This window comes from Archocentrus centrarchus, chromosome 6, assembly GCF_007364275.1.
Source record: "Archocentrus centrarchus isolate MPI-CPG fArcCen1 chromosome 6, fArcCen1, whole genome shotgun sequence".
Classification (NCBI taxonomy): domain Eukaryota; kingdom Metazoa; phylum Chordata; class Actinopteri; order Cichliformes; family Cichlidae; genus Archocentrus; species Archocentrus centrarchus.
In genome coordinates this window covers 145727-167378 of record NC_044351.1, presented here as the reverse complement: position 1 = coordinate 167378, position 21652 = coordinate 145727, and the positions used below count along the sequence as shown (strand labels likewise).

Genomic DNA, 21652 nt, shown 5'->3' with positions numbered 1-21652 from the left:
TCCGTGGAAACCGGGTTCAAATGGCTCTTTCCGGATTACAGGTTGCCGACCCCTGCCATAGACTGTCATCTTAAAACATTTTAGTGGAAATAAACATCTTTATAGCCTGATACAGAAACTGCTTTGGTCTCTAGAGCTAATTTCCCCCTTCTGAACAGCTGTACGGGGGGAGGATGCTTTTATAAGTCTCTGTTTAAATGTTATGCTAAGGCTTAAAGTTTGTCTTTTATCCCTCTTGTACAAATGTGGTCACATTTGTCTCCAAAAAACTAATATAGTCATGTCCAAAATTATAAATACTGATATCTAAGTAAAATTGAAGCTTCAAAATGAGTCCAAAACCAAAGGGTAACATCATGGGGCCATGTCCATCATATATTTACAGTCTTTGGGGACTGACTCACTTTTGGAATCTTGAGTGGCTGCTTTTAGCTATTTGTTGTTGTTGTTGTTTGGCAGGTTTGAAAACATGAACACTTAAAAATGATTATAAATGCTTACAAAGAATTTGAACTGCACTAATGGATGCAACACATGTATTTAAAACTACACTGCACTGGGATAGGATGCATTTATTGACTGTATATCCATTATCTCAGCTCTCCTGGGGAATACTGGGCAGATGTTCACATCTGGTCTTTAGCACCCTCTGGAATCACAGACACAAATGGAGGCATTTCCTGTTTGTGCAGTGACTGAGACATTAAAGCTCCTGCTCTGAAAAGAAAAGGTGACCTTTAAGAGGCTCTAAAAAAATAAAAAGCAGACACTTGAGGCAGGAGGAGGTGCATTTACTCCTCCCCCTCCTCCTCTCTCTTCTTTACACACCAGAGCAGCAGAGTTAAGACTCACTTACTCACACTCTGTTTATTTCACTGTTTTCCTCTCAAACACATGGATTATCATCACCTTCTGCTGCTGTGGACCTGCAGTTTCCTGCCAGGTGAGTGAGCGAGCAACAGGTAACACAGAGCAGGTCAGAGAGAGATGAGAGGATCAGAGAGTTGATATAAGATAGGTGCTGCTGATGGTCTGATGGCAAGATTAGGAGTTTGAGTCAAGGTCCGGTCCACTCACATGTCCAAAAGGCAGACAGAGACAGAAAGGCTAAAAAGTTTCTCATTTTCTTCAACCACTTTCTCTCTTTTCTCTGTGAAACTGCAAACTTGTTGTAATCAGGATGCTGCCTCTTCTACAGCATCTGGAGTTCAACTTCAAACCTAAGTTTTTAGTTTTTTTTGAGTCAGAGATACATGGAAGTTTAACAAAAAGTGATGTAAAACTTTATTAATATGGCTTTCTCTAACAGAGACTGTGGTTTGGTGGTCTGGTTTGTTAAAGGTTTTCTTAAATTTTAAAATTTATTAGCCTCTGTGAGACTTTATACAACACTGTCTGAGTGTTCACTGCAAACTTCAGTGGTCAGCTTGGTTTTATTGCTAGATCCAAGTTTTCTTTTTAGTTTAGGTGCTCAGATTCTTTGTAAAATGAGGCCAGTTGTAGTCCTGATGTGACCGGCATGCGCAGACGAAGGAAAACAAAGACGTCAACTGCAGCTCGCTGTTGAATGGGAGTAAATATGAGGCCACTGAAGGCAGGTTTGTGGTTTCATGTCTGAGCTGGGATTATAAATTTATGAGCAGATAACAAAGATGCTGAAGAAGAGTTTTAAAGTAAGGCTTTTGTGGAATTTCTTGGCTGTTTCAGATACAGAGGAGTGTGGATTATAGAACACAAAACACTGACACTAGTTTCTGACACGCTGATGCACCAAATGACGCAAACTTTAAGCCTTAATTCAGTTATAGAAGCATCTTCCCCAGTACAGCTGTTATGAAGGGGGAAATTAGCTACAGGGACCAAAGCAGTTCCTGTATCAGGCTGTAAACATGCTTATTTCTGCTGGAATGTTTTAACAAGGGAGCCTATGGGGACTGACTCAATGCTGCCTCTGCTGGACATTAGAGGAACTGCAAATTTTGGTGCTGGAGATTACAGTTGGGTGCTGAATCTTCAAAGAACAAGGCCTCAAAGTGGATGTTCCAGATGTTTCTGTCTGTTTTGAAGGTTCATGTTGCAGTTAACTCGATGATGCATGAGAAAAAACAAACGCTTCACCAACAACTTTCAGAATAAAACTGTATATCCCAAATTCCATTGGAAAGGTGCCATGCATTTTATCATTTGGGTCCTTTTACCTGTGAAAGGACCCAAATGAAAATCCAGATGTTTAATTCCAGGCTGAGTTTTCCATCGGTGGAAGCAAACAATCCAAAGACAGATAAAAATGTGTGACATGAACAAAGCAAACAGGAGTGCGAGGAAACAAAAACATAGAAGGAAAATCTAAAGCAGGGAAAGAAAACAAGGAATAACTTTAAGAAAGGCCTGCAAACTTTGACAAGGTGACAGGAGATGGCAGAATGGCAACATTCCTGCTGCTGGAGTGATCAGCTGAGCCAAACCTGGTGGGAAAACAGGAACAACAGGTCGGAAGCAGAACTGACAGCAGTAAGATGTAAGGGGAGTAATTTCAAAATAAAAGAGGAAATGACAGAAACATGACTATTATTTGTGCTGTGTGAGGGGTGTTGGAGCTGACTGATGTCTCCATCCTCATGCTGCAGCAACATGGTGTAAAATGACCTCTTTAGTCTCAGAGGATGGGCTCAGGAATCATTTTTCCTGTTTTCCTCTGATTAAATTGTGTTTCCTCACATTGAAGCTGGTCCCTGTGGTCCCTTTACTGAATTAGTGTAGAGTTTGGTGTGATGGTTGGGAGGGTCAGGATGTTTCAGGCCAGAGTTTTTCTGCACGAACTCAGAGGATAAAGTGATTTTATGGCATGTTGTGGCTTTTAGGCTGATCATTAAACTCGCTGTTGTTGCTGCTTGTTAGTTTGTGGTTGGTTGCAGCAAACAGGAAGACATCCGTCACCACACGTCCTTGATAGGTGCTCCAAGAACTCCATCCCATACTGTTTGGATGTGATTTCACCTCCTGATCTCATCTGGAAACCAATTAAATTGTCACTCAAAGCTGTCTCTGCGTTGAGCTCCACCCTCTGGAACAAAACAAACCCTCGCTGAAAAACTGCTGGTGTTTCTGTTACTGCTGGATTTGGCATTTTATAGTAACCACAGACACGCAGCGTGCTGGTTTTATTTTGTCTGTAACAAAGACGCAGCTCTGCTTCAGGGACAGAACAGCCTGAAATTTGTATGAAGCATATAAAAAAAAAAACCCTTTTATATAACTAAAGAAAGCAAAATGATTAATGCTGCAGCCAGCACTGGGAGCAGCAGAGCGTACTCTGGATGATGATCAAGATGATTTTTGATACGTGTCATCTTATGTAAGGAGAATCTTTCACACCAAACTTCACTGAAAAAATCTAGTCTTTAAAGATATTTACACCACAATATGTTCCTCAGCAAATTCTGTCAAACTCCAGTTTTATGAAGCAGTCACTGTTTTTTTGTTTTACGTCAATAAAGATGGTGATGTTTGTTTTTGAGGTCATATGAATGGGGCTGAATGGCTGAATGGTCCCTTTAATAAAAATTAAAGGGACCATTCAGCCCCAAACCTGATGCACATATACTTCTTCCAGTCCATAGTGATGTTTATCTATGTATTTTGGTGTGATGTGTCCACTTTTGGAGCTACCAGCTGCTGTGATGTCCTACTTCAGCAGAATGGATCTACAACACTGGAGAAAAGTGGGGAAGAGACAGCAACAGCATTGGATGCACAAACATTCTTTCATGTAATGAGGCTGCTGCACATTGCTGTCAGTTACAGTCCTGCCAGTTTCTCTGTTGCTTCCTCACACATACCATAACTTCCCAGTAAGTATTAAACCAAACCAGCATCCTTCTAGCTTCTGCCTTGTCTGACTGAACTCCGCCTTGTTTGAGTGCTTCAGGCCTGTCAGCTCACTTTAAACACAATCAGAAACTTCTGCAGACATACAAAGAACTACAAACTGCTGCAGATTCACCGTCAGTTTCCCCACATAGCAAAGCAAACACAAAATAACTCAGAGATCATCTAATGGACTGACATGCTGTCACTATACCAGATCCAGATTTTTGAGTCAGGATCTGACCGATGACCGGTCCAAGTATCCTCAACCCAAACCAGTGACGACCATTCAGAGTCTGTTGTGAAGCTTGTTACAGTCCAACATTGTAGACAGCTGATATACAGATGGGAATAAATGAAAAACCTCAGTCAATGGTTATTATAAATATCCAGCTTTTCTAATGGAGTACAGCATGTAATACAAATGTGGCCCATCTGCTGATTTTTGGGGCCCTGACTTGGTCCTGGTGCACCCACATGTCCACTTCATCTGGGCCTCATCTTTGGAGTCTAATGACAGAGACCTCTTGGTTAGAAGTGCTAAAAGCAGCCCAGATCAGCTGTGCACTATACTAGGAGAGGTTGGAGCTGTGACCTCTGACCTGTGCTGCCCGTTTGCAGCCAGCATTACAGTCAGGCCGCGGTGATTTGGGGCCAGCAGAGCCGACTGCCTGCCGGCTGGAGGAAGTGACATAGACGGCATTTGGCAGCTTGTCAAACTCTGATCATTACATGCTCCCATCTTTGAACTGATTAAAAAAAGTGGAGATTTATATGGAAACAGCGCTGACTTTAGTTCTTCTCAAACAAAAATAATCTCTCAGCTGCTGCAGTCACTGCAGCTGGATTTTAATCTGTCATCAATTATGAGAGCAGCTCAGACACGTGGAAAAATCTGTCAGTGAACACAGATCTACTCAGCTGTGTCAGGGAGGGTTGTCCACATTGGTCAAATCCCTGAGCAGCAGCGACCATCAGACCTGGATCTGACATCCCTGCTCTGTTTGCTTCTTTGCCAGCACGTCTGATGGATGGATCAGATTCTTGGCTCAGCTCAAACAGGAGCAGATTCCTCTCTGCTGCAAGGAAACAACCACGTCTCAAAGAGTGCTGCAATTCTTTTATTTTTGTCCTCAGCAGCCAAACTCATCACTGCTGCTGGCAGACAATCACAGCAGCCTTCCTACTTTTCCAATTGCGCTGTTCATTTACACAGCTGGAGGAGGCAAACCAGAGTGCTCAGGAAATTCTTCAGCACACAGACCAAAAGCTAAAGGTCAAAGGGTCACACTGGGATCAAAAGATTAGGAATTAATGCCCAGCTGAAGAACCATGTGCATGGCTTTCCTGTGGCATTGAAAGTCAGATTAATTTGGCCTGAACCCTACATCAGCCAGTGATCTCATAACCAGACCTGAACAAGTAATCCCACAGTGCTTTTTTTTTTCTTTTGGAAAGGGACAAATGCATGGATGTAGACTAAGAGTGGACATTTGCTCTGCATCACCCCAGAGATCTACACCAGTGCTTTGACGTCATTTTTTGAAAATTTGGCGTTGTTTAACATGAACATCCACCATCTGTGCAGGAGGTACATGACAGAAAGTAAGGAGAACAGAATAAGTCTTCTTTAAGAGATAATGAAGTGTAATTTACATTTACAAATACTTGCCATTGTTCAGCGTGCAGGCAGGCAGAGAGATAGTGATCAGGTGATAGCAGAATTTTCCGAGTGAAATGATCCAAGCCTATTGCAGCTGCTTTTGATTGTTGGTCTGCTTCCTGCTCATGTGGCTGCAGGAATTACTGTGGACTGGCTATACTGGGCAGTGAAGAGTTACAGTGAATAAAAGTAAATCTTTTTCTGTGTTTCAGATCTTCAGCTCTGTTTCAACTTTGACACAAAGAACTTCAAGATCTTCGCTGGTTCTAAAGAAACTCAGTTTGGGTACACGGTTCAGCAGCACGAGGCAGGAGGACACCAGTGGTGAGAATCCCATCATCACATCCATAAACCTGTCTGTGCTGCTTTATACTGGTCACTGAAGCCAGACTGGACTGGTTTGTTAGATTCCTTCATTTACTGTAATCCACTTGTTCAGTCCAATGTCATTAACTATTTCAGGGTCCAAATGCTCCTTCAGTTCCCCAAATCAGTCAAACTCTGAGGCTCCACTGAGAGTTAAAAATGGTCCAAATTCTTTTGGCGCCAATAAAAATATTCAGTGTGGCTGTTCTTCCAGGTGTTACAATAACGTTTAACCTCCAGGCATTCACGAAAAGAGAATTTATGAGCTTTAGCTGAGGCAGAAGTTAGTGGGAAGGCACATGTAGCTTCTGGGTCTGAAAAACAAAGCCTTAAACCTGCATTATTTTAACAGCCACCAGGGGGTGACCCCTTTGCTGAGCACAGTAAACTCTTTCCTGATGAGTTCATGTCTCAGTCACTGGTTTCAGGTCTGACTGAATAAAATGCAACATTCATTTCGGAGATTCTGGTTCTCCCAGGGTCAGAAAGGAGCAGGCAGCAGGGGAGGATTTGCAGCATCCATTGGTTTCTCTGTTGGCTCTGACCCTCGCTTGTGAGGTCCAGTTTCAAAACACTAAAATGGCAAGGGTCTAAACGCGCCATCTACAGGATTCAAACACGGGTTTTTTTTATTGATGTATGTTTACTGTATGACATTAACACTGGACAGAATTTTAGGAAAAAGTTCTCATCCCCTTGGGGACTCATAACTCCCATCTTAACCTTCCTCAAGCTAAGCTGAACATCTATTGTGTCTTCTAGGTGAAGATAGAAAAGACAGTGTCTACATGTCTGGTAAAAAATACAAAAACAACTGTTGAATGTTGGGATTTATTGGAGGCCGTGGCTCATCTGAAGGCAGCAGATTTGTAGTTTTTGAGAGCTGAAATATCTTTGACTTGGAAAAACTTGTCTATTTCAGTGCTCCCTGTGCAGTGTGGCAGTGAATTATGTTGAGATGTCAAGATCATGTTATGATGACACATTTTCCACCAATGAGTCTGAAATGTGGAACATTTTTTTATGTGGATATTATTTATAGTTCTTTCTGATGTAAATCCGGATTTCATAACGTAGCTCTGATCCTGTGGCATCACAGCTCGTTACTCTTGCTTTCTCATACAAACACACTCGTTCCTGTACAGTTTGTCCTTGGCTCCCTCACAGTCTGCTGTGAGTGTTTGTTTGCTCTTCCATCCTTCATCTTTATATTTTCAACCTTCATGGACTCTCACCTGTCATGTCAGAGGACATGAGGTGCGTTAAAGTCTAATAAAGTAAGATGATTTTGATAAGAAATATGCGAATCAAAGGAACTTGAGATAAAGATGGAATTCAAATGGAATGTTGGGATCACTAAGGAACTGATCGAGATTCAGACTGATACTGTTTCCATTGATCTGGGTAAAAAGCAATACCGGTCACCTCCACATATACCCAGTGCCATGAAAAAGTATTTGCCTCCTTTCTGTTTTCTTATTTTTTTGCATTTTTGTCACACTTACATGTTTCAGATCATCAAACAAATTTAATATCAGACAAAGATAACTAGAGTAAATACAAAATGCAGCTTTTAAATAATGATTTTATTCATTAAGGGAACAATGCTATTCAAACCCACCTACCCTGTGTGAGAAAGTCGTCCCAAAGCAGCAAAGCAGCCCCAGACATCACACTACTGCCACTATGTCTGACTGTTTGTCTGATGTTCTTTTATGAAATGCTGTCTTAGTTGCAGATGTAACAGGACTCAAACCTGGAATTCTGTAGCAGGCAGGTTTTAAGACCCCAAGACTCAAGACAGGACTTAACTTAATCTCAACTTTATTTGCTGGCACACAGGACAGACTGAGCTTGACAGGAGCCAGCAGAACGGGTGACTAAACTCACTTGAACAGAAATACAGACTGACGGAGAGCTCACAGAGGGCAGGAAGCACCAACAACAGCAGTGATAACAGATGACGCAACAGAGAACCAGGGAAAAAAGAAAAAATATACACACCAGGAAATCAGGGAAATAGGACACACCAGGGAGCGTAGCTGAACAGAATCTGACTAACAAGACTTAGGAAGCAGAACAGAATTTCAGGCACATGACACCAGGACTAACAAAGCAAAACAGGAAGTAGAAAACAGAGACTCAGACTAAGACCACGTGAACCTGATACAAAGACAGAAAATAAATAATACAAGGGACAGATTAGGCCCGAATATAGGAAACAGGAATTAAATGCAAAACAAAGCAAGAAGGGAACTCAGATATCTAACTGAGAATCAAAACAGAGACAAAAGTCCAACAACAGAAAACACTGGGTCCTTGACCCAGGATCATGACAAATGTCTCAGGGATCATCCAGATGTTTGTTGGCAGATGTGAGCCGAGCCTTTGTGCTCTTGTTGGTCAGCAGTGGTTTTCTCCTTGGAGCTCTCCCATGGAGGCCATTTTTGCCCAGTCTCTTTCTGATTGCTGAATCATGAACTTTGACCTTAGCTGAGCCAAGTGAGGCCTGCAGTTCTTTAGATGTTGTTCTGGGTTCTTCTGTGACCTCCTGGATGAGTCCTCGATGCTCTTGGAGTAATTTTGGTAGGTTGGTCGCTCCTGGGAAGGTTCCCACTGCTCCAAGTTTTCTCCATGTGTGGATAACGGCTCTCACCGTGGTTCTCTGGAGTCCCAAAGCCTCAGAAATGTCTCTGTGACCCTTTCAGACTGATGGATATCAGTGACCTTGTTCCTCAGCTGCTTCTTCAGATTGTGGATGATGTGCTGCTTTCTGAGATCTTTTACTTTGTCAGACAGCTTCTACTTAAGGGATTTCTTCATTCAGCAGGTCTGCAGTGATCAGGCAGTGAGGCTGAACTCAGCTTTCCAAACAATGTGTTTAATCAGAGTTAATTCATTATTTAACAAATTCTACACACAAGACCGACAGAGGCCGGGGTGTACCACACAAGGCAAGACCCCAGGTGCAGGCTGTGCAGAGATACCCCTGAGACAATCCAGCACATAACAGCAGGGTGCAAGATGCTAGCAGGCAGGACATACATGGAACACCATAACCAAGAGGCTGGCATAATATACAGGAACATCTGTGCCGAGTACGGCCTGGAAGTCCAGAGGGGGGCTGTTATTGTTTCTCACAGGACAGGTAGGTTTGGATAGCTTTGTTCCCTTAATGAATGAAATCATCATTTAAAAACTGCATTTTGTATTTATTAGGGTTAACTTTGTCTAATATTAAAATTTGTTTCAAATATTATTTGTCGTTAAAGTTGAGAATGAGTGGATAGAAAAACAAAAAAAGGCTAAAATCATATGCAATGTAAGCCATTGTTTGTTAGTCACATGGGAATCAATAAAGCTCAGCGCAGAAAATGAGGTGTAATTAATCGAGCAGGCGGAAAGCTTCAAGGCTTCATTCTCTTTCATTACACATAATGAATAATAATTATCAGAAAGTCATACTGTTGTTTTCCTCCCTGCGTCTGTCTGCGGCTGCAGGTGAGACTGTGCAACAGTTTTTTTTTTAACTGGAAATTCTTTCAGCCATGACAAATACCTCGCAATCCTCCAGGATTACAAAATCTCTCTTCCTTTTGAAGTCTCAGGTAAACAAGTGGAAAGTATTTGCATTTGTCTCGCAAGCAGCCTCTCCTGCATCTTGAGGCGGCGCGCCGGATTTGGAAACTATGTGTTGTGGTTTATTATTCCCCAGCCTCCCTCTGCGAAGTCCATCACTCCATTTCTCTCTCTCTCTCTCTCTCTCTGTGTGTGTGTGTGTATGTGTGTGTGTGTGTGTGTGTGTGTGTGTGTGTTAAAGGGGGATTGGACTAGGTAAATCTGGAGGATTATTTTTCTGTGCTGCCTGGTGATATTTGCTTTTCAGGTGTTTGGCTGATGTTTTTAAACTGACAGACTCACCACAGAGGAACAATCCTTGCTGTCTGTCTTCTTTATTATCCTCAGTATTTCTCAGTGCATGAGAAAATTATTTGTACCAATAAACTGTCAGGGTCCTGTGACCTCCGTCTCTTTATCGACTTTAGTTGTAAGGACTTTAAACCAGCTAATTGGTTGATTAAACAGACTAAAATTGTGTCATAAAGTTTAAAAAAAAATCCTATGTCAGGAAAATGCTGCTGTGATCAGTAATTAGATCAGTAATTTTCCTTCATGATGGATATGTAAAGGTCTAGTCTGTAGTTTGAGGAGAAGGAGTGCTGCTTTCTTGAGCAAATGTTGAACTTTCACCCTCAAGACTGCGGTTCAAAGTCCTGTGTGAGCTTTTTTTAGGATTTAAAAACTTTTGGTTTTCAGTTGCTGTTTGCTTAGGTTAATAAAAAGATCCTATTTTAGGTCAGTATAGACCAGGGATTCTCAAATCCAGGCCTTGAGAGCCGGTGTCCTGCAGATTTTAGATGTGTCCCTGATCCAACACATCTTATTCAAATGGCTGAATTACCTCCTATGCAGTTAAGTTCTCCAGAGTCCTGGTAATGACTTCTATATTTGACTCAAGTGTGTTGGATCAGGGACTTATCTAAAACCTGCAGGACACCGGCCCTCGAGGCCTGGATTTGAGGATCCCTGTTATAGACCTTTTCAGAGAACTAGAATAGAAAATTAAAATTGTTAGTAATTTTAGCCAGGGTCATCGCTGTAAATGTTTCTGAACTGAGGAGATGATTCAGGGAATGTCTTTGCTTATTTCAAATAATTTTCTGCAAGCCAATTGTTTCCAGTTCTTGCTTGCTATAGAAGCTCAGCTGCTGCTTTGTTGTATTTTGTTTTTATGAAGCTCGAGATTTTTTCCGTGGGTAATGCCATGCTGCTGGACATGGTGTGGTCTGCTGAAATAAGACCTTCCCTCAAACAGACGTCATCTGGATGGCAGCAGATGAAAGAGCATCAGGGATGCTGACTTTGACCTGTGTGCTGATAACAAGCCAGAGACTAGAGGTGGCTAAAGTACTGACATTCTGTACTTAAGTAGAAGTACAACTACTTGTGTTAAAAACTACTCTGGTAAAAGTTGAAGTACTGGTTCAACTTCTGTACTCAAGTAAAAGTAAAAAAGTACAGGCTCTGAAATCTACTCCAAGTAAGAAAGTAAAAGTATCTCCTTGGAGTACGTTTCTACCTTTCTTACATCTTTCTCCATCTGAGTGAAGTTATCGCTCATTCTTTGCTCTCCCTTAAAATACAGCAACTGTTCTTTTAGCTATCAGACACACTGTGTGACAAACTGCACACACTTTTCATCGCTTCATCAGCCATCCTCGGACGTCTGGCCATGGAGGAGGTCTCGCTGCGGTGTTTTGGAACTAGTTCTCTTGTCGCTCAACAAAGGTCGGTCACTTTTCCTCGTTTGAACTACAGCTGATTAAAACTGGAAACAAGGATCCTCTGTACTGTGCTGTGGTGTACTGTCCTGCTGCTCCGAGTAACACGTTTTTAAAAGAATTTAGTGACTTCTTATCATCCACCATAAAATTGTCCAGACTGGTCATAGTTGGGGATTTTAATATCTATATTGATGATGACTGTGACCACTTCGAGGTTTTATCAGCGTCATGGATTCTTTTAATTTTACTCAGCATGTGTCCGGCCCCACACATGCTAAAGGACATACTCTGGACCTTGTTTTTACTTTGGGTTTAAATATTGATTCTGTTTATTCTAACGACATTTTTAGAACATTTTTAGACATTTTCCCCCACCTGAGCTGTGAATTTCTGCATTTGGTCCACAGTCACCATGGGCCTCTTGGCTGCATCTCTGAGACAAGGCCGTCCACCTAAACTTACAGGCCGAACAAGGAGAGCCCTGTCTCCTTGTTCGGCCTGTAAGTTTAGGTGGACGGCCTTGTCTTGGTAGGTTTACAGTTGTGCCGTACTCTTTCCATTTCCAGGCAATGCATTGAACAGCGCTCCGTGAGCTGTTCAAAGCTTGGGAAATCTTTTTATAGCCTAAGCCTGCTTTAACCTTCTCCACAACCTTCTTCCTGACCTGTCTGCTGTATTCTTTGGATTTCATGATGCTGTATTTGTACTGAGATTAGATTACACACAGGTGGACTCTTTTTAGTCATTAGCAGTCATCAGGCAACTTCTGAATGCAATTGGTTGCACTCAGAGAAAAGGGGGCTCAATACTTTTGCACACCGCACTTTTCAGTTTTTTATTTGTAAAAAATGTTTTGAATCATGTATAATTTTCTTTCCACTTCACAACTGTATACCACTTTGTGTTGGTCTTTCACATTAAATTCCAGTGAAATATATTTATGTTTGTGTTTGTAATGTGACAAAATATGGAAAAGTTCAAGGGGTATGAATACTTTTGGAACCCACTGTATATCAGTGAACTCTTGCATCTGTACATTCCAGCCATGTGTCTGAGGTCATGTGATAAAGGCCTACTGGCCTTACATCACACAAGGCTGAAAACTAAAGGAGATAGAGCTTTTGCTACAGTAGCTCCCCGACTCTGGAACTCTATCTCCTTGTGTACAAGAACTGCAGATTCGGCGGTGTCTTTTAAAAAAAACAGCTAAAAACTCATCTTCTTTAGTTTGTGTTTGGTTAGATTTTTTTTTCCTTACTCCAATTGTACTTTGTTTTACTGTTGTGAAGCACTTTGTGATTTATGTCTTGAGAGGTGCTATATAAATAAAATTTGACTTATTTACTTACTTACTAAATGATGATTGATTTTAGAAAATGTGCAGATACAAAAAAAGGTTAATGTGCATCATGAGTGAGACTGAACAATTGGTTTGGTTTGACTCTTTGCACAGTGAGTTTTAGATTTTTCCACCTGGATGAGAGCTTATAGTCCCAAAGTGGAGCTAACAGTTTAAGAAACAGCTTTGTTCCAGCAGCATCACTACCAGGAACTAATGTATTCATATCTTTAAATCTTTTTTTTTGGTATAATGCTTATCTGCTGTCCATACTTGATGTGATGTGCACGTGAGGATGGATAACTGCAACCCCATGAGAACAAACAGAGGAACCTGAACCTGACTGGTTAGGGTTCATTAGCCCACTGTGTCTCCATTCCCTTGCTGCCATTGCTCATATTTCCTCTCTAAAACACTAAACTTAAGACAAATACGTAAAATAACAAGAGCAGCAACAAAATCAAATGTTGTTAAACTTAGAAAGCAGATATGTTGCCCATGATGTGGTCAGAAGTAAAATTTGAACTGGGAGCAAACATTTACCAGACAAACATCCTGAGTGCCAGCTTCCACCTCTCAGAGCCAACACTGAAGGCATTACTCAGGTACCCAGCACACTGTTCAGGTCAGACCTGTTGACCTGTAGTGACCTCAGTTAAATCTGAGGTCAGACCACTGGCAGTATGTGTTTACAGAGCCGAGCTGAGGGTCTGTTTTCTCTGCCAGGATTCATGCTGCTGTCCATGTGTGTGTTTGTGTCTGACTTCTCCGCACATCAGCAAACCTTCAGAGACTGATCAGCCACCAGAACCAAAATGGTACCAGAGCTGACAGAAGGCTTTGATTTGCATTCCTTCGGTAATAACTGGCTACATTTCCCCTTAAACTGGAAGTGGACCCAAATGCAAGACACAAAGAGGCAAAGGAGCTTTTTGTAGATAATGAAAAGCTACTTTAAGGAACTTGAAAGTGTGGAAAAACAACTAAAGGTGCTGCAGAAGAAGAGTAAAAAGAACAAATGAAAAGATGCTGAAGGATTGTCTGATGCCGTCTTTCAGGCAGGGTGGTTTGGGATTCTTCAGTGGTAGCAAACTGGGATATTTGTGCAGGAACAAGTCCAGAGCTCATGTACTGCAGCCAGTTTCCTTCTCCAACATGACAATGATCCAAAGTGAAGCTCCAAAATTATGAAGAACTATTCAGAGAAGAAACAGTCAGTTTTTATTCTGCCTGTGGTGGAGGGAGCAGGGCTGTCACAGGAGCTCAATCCTGCTGAAAACAGTTACAAAGAGCGCAATGAACAAATCAGACCTGAGAAGAGTGTGCAGAAAGCCCGGGTTGAACTGCATCCACATTATTCCAGAATGTCTGCAAAGTTGTGATCTTTTGCAAAGAAAAGCTTGATAGGAAAATATTTGTTTAAATTTCATCAGTGTCTACACTGATGGATTTACTTGCTCATTCAATGAATGAAAACTCATGAAAAATTTGGCTTCACCTTTGAGCTGTTGTGTGCTGCGAATACATCCCAGAGACCATCAATTAAGAGTCCAGTAAAGCAGTAGCAGAAGAGCTGGTACAGGTTTGAAGTTTTACCAAAAGCTAAATAACATCACCTGCTCGGGAAGCGATCAGCATGATGGGATGATGTCAGAGGCATTCTGTCTGCAGCGTGCTGCTGCAGGCTGCAGGATGTGAACCTGGTCCGTCTGCTTTCTGGGATGTGGTTTGTCAGCATGGCTTTTCCACTGTTTGATGTGGACAGGAGACACTTTAGCAGATTGAGGGTTAGTGCTCTGCTGTAGCAGCTCCTCTGGTATGTGAGTCAGCCCTCTTCCCAGAACCGCCACCCAGGCCACATGTGGTGGCGTTTACGCTGGTTAACACTAATAACCCACCCGCTGTGTTCAACCGTGGCAGTAGGATCTGTGTTTAACATGACCGCTGTCACAAGAACTGACCTCTGAAAGCAGGAGGGCAAGTGAAAAAGTTTCTGTACATAGAAGAAATACCAAAAATTTTAAAGGTCTATGATTTAAAAGCATATAACTCATACTACACCAAAATCCAAACAAGAACACTCCAATTAAAGGATTAGCAGACCACAAGACATAAAGTTTTCATATCAGACAGATGCTGTAGGCTTGTAGAGCTTTTAAAAGTTTATAGTTTGCTCCTTCATGGAGACTGCGATAGCTATCTTTATCATAGTGTGAAAATCTCCTGCAATATAATTTCTTTCTTCTGCACCTTCATGAATGCTCAAGCCAAGTCAAGCCAGCCAAGCCAAGTTTATTTATAAAGCACTTTAAAAACAGCAACCACTGACCAAAGTGCTGTACACAATTGGACAAGAGAAAATTAAAATTTACAAAGATAAAAGATTTAAAAATTTACACACAAATAAACAACTATACAACGCATAATTTATCATAACAATAAATCAGTAAAATAATACACACCAATAAAACAACTATAAAATGCATAATTTAACCTAACAATAAATCAATAACATAATACACACAAATAAAAAGGCTAATAATAGTGTTTATATTCATGCTCTGTTTGCACTGAGGCAATACAAAAATGGAAGGGATGCACATGAGGAAATATTAGACCTGATGCTTTAGGTCACACACACTTTAGTAACAAAATAATCTGATTTCTCAAATGTTGCTCAAAGTAGGAATGCACCAATTCAACCCTTTCCAGTTCCTAAACAATCCTGAGTACCAGTCCAACACCAGTGTTCATCCATAATCCTCACCGTGAGGATGAGACTATTAGTCATTCTTTCTCAAACTTGTGACTTGTGCTTTATAAATAAAGTTTGTGATTCAAACTCTGTGTGTGGCTGCAGGTTGCTGGTTGGAGCTCCCTTTGAGTCCACAGGGAAGAAGCAGACTGGCGATGTGTACAGATGCCCGCTGGATAGCCCAGACTCTGCAAACTGCACCCGACTCAACCTGGGTGAGCATCAAAACTGACAGCAGGTCTCAGGTGTGTAAAGTGTCACAGAGGTCAGAATGAAACCTGTAGGAGGTTAGGCTGTGGACCTCATGATGGAGATATTCCACAATGGCTTAACCACTTTCAGGTTTCATTCAGGTTTCATTTACCATAAACCATTTTTGGGGAGTAAAAGCTAATATGTTGTGCATAATTAATTTTTTTTTTTGTTAATATTGACATGTTGGTATTGAGATATATGAGAGATATAATCTCTCCAGCGTGTCCTGGGTCTGCCCCGGGGCCTCCTCCCTGTTGACATGCCCGGAACATCTCACCCAAGAGGCATCCTAGTCAGATGCCTGAACCACCTGAACTGGCTCCTTTCGATGTGGAGGAGGAGCGGCTCTACTTTGAGCCCCTCCCAAATGGCTGCACTCCTCACCCTATCTCAGCCACCCTTCAGAGGAAGCTCATTTCTGCTGCTTGTACTCACGATCTCATTCTTTTGGTCATTAGCCAAAGCTCGTGACTGTAGGTGAGGGTAGGGATATAAATTGACCATTAAATCGACAGCTTTGCCTTCACACGCAGCTCCCTCTTCACCACGACAGAGAGGTGCTGTGTCCGCATCACTGCAGACACAGCCCCAATCCATCTGTCAATCTCCTGCTCCCTTCTCCCGTCACTCGTGAACAAGACCCCGAGATACTCCACCTCCACCTGGGGCAGCAGCTCGTCCCTGAGCCAGAGTGGCCACTCCACCCTTTTCTGGTTGAGAACTATGACCTCAGAGTTAGAGGTGCTAATTCTCATGCCAGACGCTTCACACTCGGCTCCAAACCATTCCACTGCGAGCTGGAGGCCACTGTGTGATGAAGCCAACAAGACTGCATTATCTGCAAAAAGCTGAGATGAGATTCTGAGGCCACTGAGGCAGAAACCTTCCACCACTTGGCTGCGCCAAAAATTCTGTCCATAGAAATTATGAACAGAATTGGTGACAAAGATCAGCCTTGACGAAGTCCAAGACCCACAGGAAACGAGTCAGATTATTGCCAGCAATACAACCAAGCTCTCACTGCGGTTGTACAGGGACTGAATGGTAGAGAACCACTTTCCCCTCCTGAGTCACATGACGGTTTGTCAGAATTGCTTCAAGGCTGTCTGAAAGTCTTTTTCCTTGGCCTCACCAAACTCCTCCTGCACCTGAGTTTTTGCTTCGGCCACTTCCCAAGCCACATTCTGCTTGGTCTACCAGTACACGTCAGCTGCCTCCAGAGTCCCACAGGCCAACCAAGCTCAACAGAACTCCTTCTCCAGCTTGATGGCTCCCTTCACCTCTGCTGATCGCCATCTTGTTCGGGGATTACCACCACGACAGGCACCAGCCACCTTGCAGCCACAGCTCTGAGCAGCAGTCTCAACAATGGAGGTGCAGAACACACCTCATTTGGACCGCCACCTGATCCAACTCCCCACCAGGTGGTAATCAGTTGACAGCTCAGCTCCTCTCGTCACCCGAGTGTCCAGAACATACGACCACAGATCTGATGATACAATTACAAAATCGATCATTGATCTGTGACCTAGGGTGTCCTGGTGCCATGTGCTCTTACGGACAGCCTTATGTTTGAACATGGTCTTCATTATAGAGTCTCTGGAGCTTGAAAAAGGCGACTGGACTTCTTTTTGTTTCTTGAAGACATTTCACCTCTCATCCGAAAGGCTTCTTCAGTTCTCAACCAAATGGTGGAGAGACCCAGGTATTTAAACCCCTGTGGGCGTAGTCCCCTGGAGGTGGTTATGACCCTCTATTGATCATGTGCGTGAACACATGATCAATCTGGGTCTCTCCACCATTTGGTTGAGAACTGAAGAAGCCTTTCGGATGAGAGGTGAAACGTCTTCAAGAAACAAAAAGAAGTCCAGTCGCCTTTTTCAAGCTCCAGAGACTACTATGACCTGGATGACTGAGAATCTACACAGACTCTTCATTATAGACAAACTGTGGTTTGCACAGAAGTCCAATAACAAAACACCATTTAGGTTCAGATCAGGCAGGCCATTCCTCCCAATCATGCCCCTCCAGGTCTCACTGTCATTGCCCACGTGAGCGCTGAAGTCTCCCAGTTGGACGATGGAGTCACAGGAAGGAATACCTTCGAGCACCCCGCCCAGTGACTCCAAGAACGGTGGGTACTCTGAACTGTAATTTGGCACATAAGTGCAAACAACAGTCAGGACCTGTTCCCTGGCTCAAAGGCGCAGGGAAGCCTTGAGGTGAGCCTGACTATATCTAGCTAGTATTTCTCAACCTAATGCACTAGCTCAGTCTCCTTTCCCATATACCAATAACCAGTCTTGGTAGCTCTGGATTTTGGGAGACCATGCTAAGATCAGATGAGATTTTCTATGTCGTTAATAAAGGTCTTTTTCAGACTAGTATAATTATTTCCTTTCATTGTGATACATTTTTAGCATTAACCAGTAAACTGGGGTTTGTGTGTCCCACTGGAATCAGTGGGACACACAAACCCCTCCACCACAATAAGGTGGCGATGGCTTTTATAGGACATAGAATGAAAAACACAATACAGACAAAACATTCAGCTTAGATTCATGAAGCATCTACTCTGGTTGTGCTCAGGGAGACTCACTCTGAACAATGTGTCTGAGAGGAAGGACAAGATGAGGCTGGGAATGACGCTGACGTCCAACCCCAAAGACAGCAGCTTTGTGGTGAGTACCACCTAAGAGTAGAACTGCCAGCTTATCACTATAAAAGGTGTGTGTGTGGGGGGGTCCAATCACCACCAGGTCAGCGCCGTCTGAATGTAAGATCATTTTGACACAGTGTGATGTGCAGCCAATGCACTGGACATCAAGAGCAGAGCAGAGGGGCGTGAAAACAAACAGTTGACATTGTGTTTATTATTCTTCCTCTATTCTTCTTGACTGGGCCTTAAAGTTAGGGTACCTTCCTATAAAAGATAGACCTCATCAGTTATTAGACTTTTTAGTTGCCCCATGTTTGTTTTTTGGAGCTAAGGCTACCTGATACTGTACCAGCTAATTAGTGCTAAGTAACATCCAATTAAAACCTTAGAATTTCAGTTGCTGGAGCTCAGACATCTTGGACTGTCTGTTAGTCACTGTTTTTGATTTTATTTCATGTGTTTTTGCACATCACACCAAATCATTACCCTTTGATTTTTTTCTTTTCTCTTGTATTTGTCCAATCTGTGTCTGTGCTGCCTCAGACCTGTGGTCCACTCTGGTCTCACGAATGTGGAAGTTCCCTGTACAGCACTGGAATCTGCACTAGAGTCGGACGAAACTTCAGACTGTCCAACACCATCGCACCCGCCCTGCAGAGTAATCAGTATCCATCCATCCATCCATCCATCCATCCATCCATCCATCCATCCATCCATCCATCCACTAATTGTCTTTTAAAATCTTGTAGGGTGCGAGACATTCATGGATATTGTGATTGTTCTGGATGGCTCTAACTCCATTTACCCCTGGTATGAAGTTCAAGACTTCCTCATAAACATCCTGCACAAATTCTACATTGGCCCAGGTCAGACACAGGTTAGTTTATCTATTGATTATAACCAGATGACGTGAGAGTTTCCTGCACTTTCTCCCTACAGATGATTGTAATGGATTTAACCCTCTGAGATTTCAGTCATCATCATTGAGTGACTCTAACCCTATACAATTATACAAGTATCCTAGGAACCACAAGTAAGCCAGCAGTCTGAGAGTGAAGTGCTCTGTTGGGGTGATATGGTACTATGAAGTCTTTAAGATAAGATGGGGCTTGACTATTCAAGACCTTGTATGTGAGAAGAAGAATTTTAAATTCTATTCTGGATTTTACAGGGAGCCAAGAAGGTTGTGTGTGACTGAATTGCAAAAAATAGAGCACAAAACTCAGAAATATTACACAGATCCAAAAACTGTGAGCTAGAGAAGGCTGGGGGCTAGTTTACTAAGCAGGTTGGTTAACAATCTGGCGAAGACAGGAGGCTTGAGCTGGTCTGTAGCCCCTTAACTGGCCACGTCCCGTCCGCGGGGGTTTGTAGTTCCTTTTATATGGCAGACTAGACCCTCCCATTTTGATTGACACCTCATTTGGCCAATCATGTAACTGGCTGCACCAAATCACCTGACAAAACTACGTGACGCCCTCTGGTTATTATTGGCTCTGTGAAACCCATTTCTTAACACGATTGATCGAATAGTCAAGCCCCATCTTATGGGAGAAATCTGCTCTCTCTTTCTAGTCCCTGTCAGTACTCTAGCTGCAGCATTTTGGATCAGCTGAAGGCTTTTCAGGGAGCTTTTAGGACAGCTTGATAATAATGAATTACAATAGTCCAGCCTAGAAGTAATAAATGCATCAATTAGCTTTTCAGCATCACTCTGAGAAAGGATGTTTCTAATTTTAGAAATATTGCGCAAATGCAAAAAAGCGGTCCTACATATTTGTTTAATGTGTGCACTGAAGGACATATCCTGGTCAAAAATGACTCCAAGATTTCTCACAGTGTTACTGGAGGCCAAAGTAATGCCATCCAGAGTAAGTATCTGGTTTGACACCATGTTTCTAAGATTTGTGGGGCCGAGTACAAGAACTTCAGTTTGATCAGAATTTAGAAGCAGGAAATTAGAGGTCATCCATGCCTTAATGTCTTTATTCCTGCAGTTTAACTAATTGATGTGTGTCATCTGGCTTCATTGATAGGTAAAGCTGAGTATCATCTGCATAACAATGAAAATGTATGCAGTGCTTTCTAATAATACTACCTAAGGGAAGCATGTATAATGTAAATAGAATTGGTCCTAGCACAGAACCCTGTGGAACTCCATAATTAACCTTAGTGTGTGAAGAAGACTCTCCATTTACATGAACAAATTGGAGTCTATTAGATAAATATGATTCAAACCACTGCAGTGCAGTACCTTTAATACCTATAGTATGTTCTAATCTCTGTAATAAAATGTTATGGTCAACAGTATCAAAGCTGCACTGAGGTCCAACAGGACAGTACTCTAGCTGCAGCATTTTGGATCAGTCAGAATATGCCATTCTTGTCTTTTTTAAAAATTGTACTCCCAGGTCTTTCCAGTTGGGGAACATGAATCCCAACACCCAAATAGTCATTCTAATGGACAAACATTAGTCACATTTTTTAAAATCCATTTTAGCCTTTTTCAAAATTTGAAAATCTGATTTTGCTCAGCCTAAAATTGCAGTTAAAATTCAGCTCACAAGATGATATGGATTGAATTTGCAGTTGGTTACTCTATCATACAGATTGACAATGAGAACAAAGTGTGGCTTCCATTAATCATTTCACCTAAATTAAACCTATAACGCTTGTCCAAGATGGCTTGGACAGGTGTTACATGAGTGGTTTATTGTATATGTGGACTCTGCTTTGATTGGAGGTCGGAGTGATTCAGTATGGCTCCTCAGTGGTCCATGAGTTCAAGTTGGATGATTACCAGTCAGTGGAGGAAGTGGTGAACGCTGCCAGGAAAATCAACCAAAGAGGTGGAGAGGAAACGAGAACTGCATTGGGCATCAACATAGCCCGGTATGACATATTTCATTCCTGTTTCCATTTGTTTGTATTCCCTGCGTCTCTGTGTTCCAGTGTCTGTTTTGTCCCTCTGTGTCTTTGTTCCTTGTCTCATGTGTTCTATGTGTAGTTTTACTACTTTTGTTGTGTCAAGTACATGTTTTGTTTCTGTTTCCACTCTAGTCTTGGCTGTCTCTGTGTTTTATCCTTAGCCCCTTATGTGTGAGGTCAGCTGTGTCTGTGTTAATCATCTTGTCCTGATGTGTTTGAGTGTGCGAGTCTGTGTTCCAGGTTTGGTATTTTCCTGTTTTAGTTTGACAGTCTTCTGCTCCTTGTATGTTGTGTTCAGTTTTCACTTCTTTGTCTCATTAGTGTCATTCAGTTCACCTGTGCCTCATCCTCCCCAACTGTCCCTGATTACCTGGTGTGTGTGTATTTAAGGTCTCAGTATTCATTAGTTCATTGTTGTGTCACTGTAAGCTGCGTGTACTTTTGTTTTTAAGGTTTTCCCCCTTGTTGCTTTGGC

At 42.3% G+C, this 21652-nt stretch overlaps 1 protein-coding gene across 2 annotated transcripts in view; it reads left to right on the top strand.

The window, feature by feature from the left end:
* Positions 1-841: 841 nt before the first annotated feature.
* LOC115782331 (integrin alpha-11-like) overlaps positions 842-21652 on the top strand; it is a 90204-nt gene continuing 69393 nt past the window's right edge. For both annotated transcript variants that reach the window (XM_030732453.1, XM_030732452.1), the window contains exons 1-7: positions 842-943; positions 5743-5854; positions 15441-15550; positions 18180-18271; positions 18793-18907; positions 18999-19126; positions 20993-21141. In XM_030732453.1, coding sequence (XP_030588313.1) covers positions 895-943; positions 5743-5854; positions 15441-15550; positions 18180-18271; positions 18793-18907; positions 18999-19126; positions 20993-21141 — 755 coding nt within the window. In that variant the 5' untranslated portion in view covers positions 842-894. The remainder of the gene's footprint in view (positions 944-5742; positions 5855-15440; positions 15551-18179; positions 18272-18792; positions 18908-18998; positions 19127-20992; positions 21142-21652) is intronic.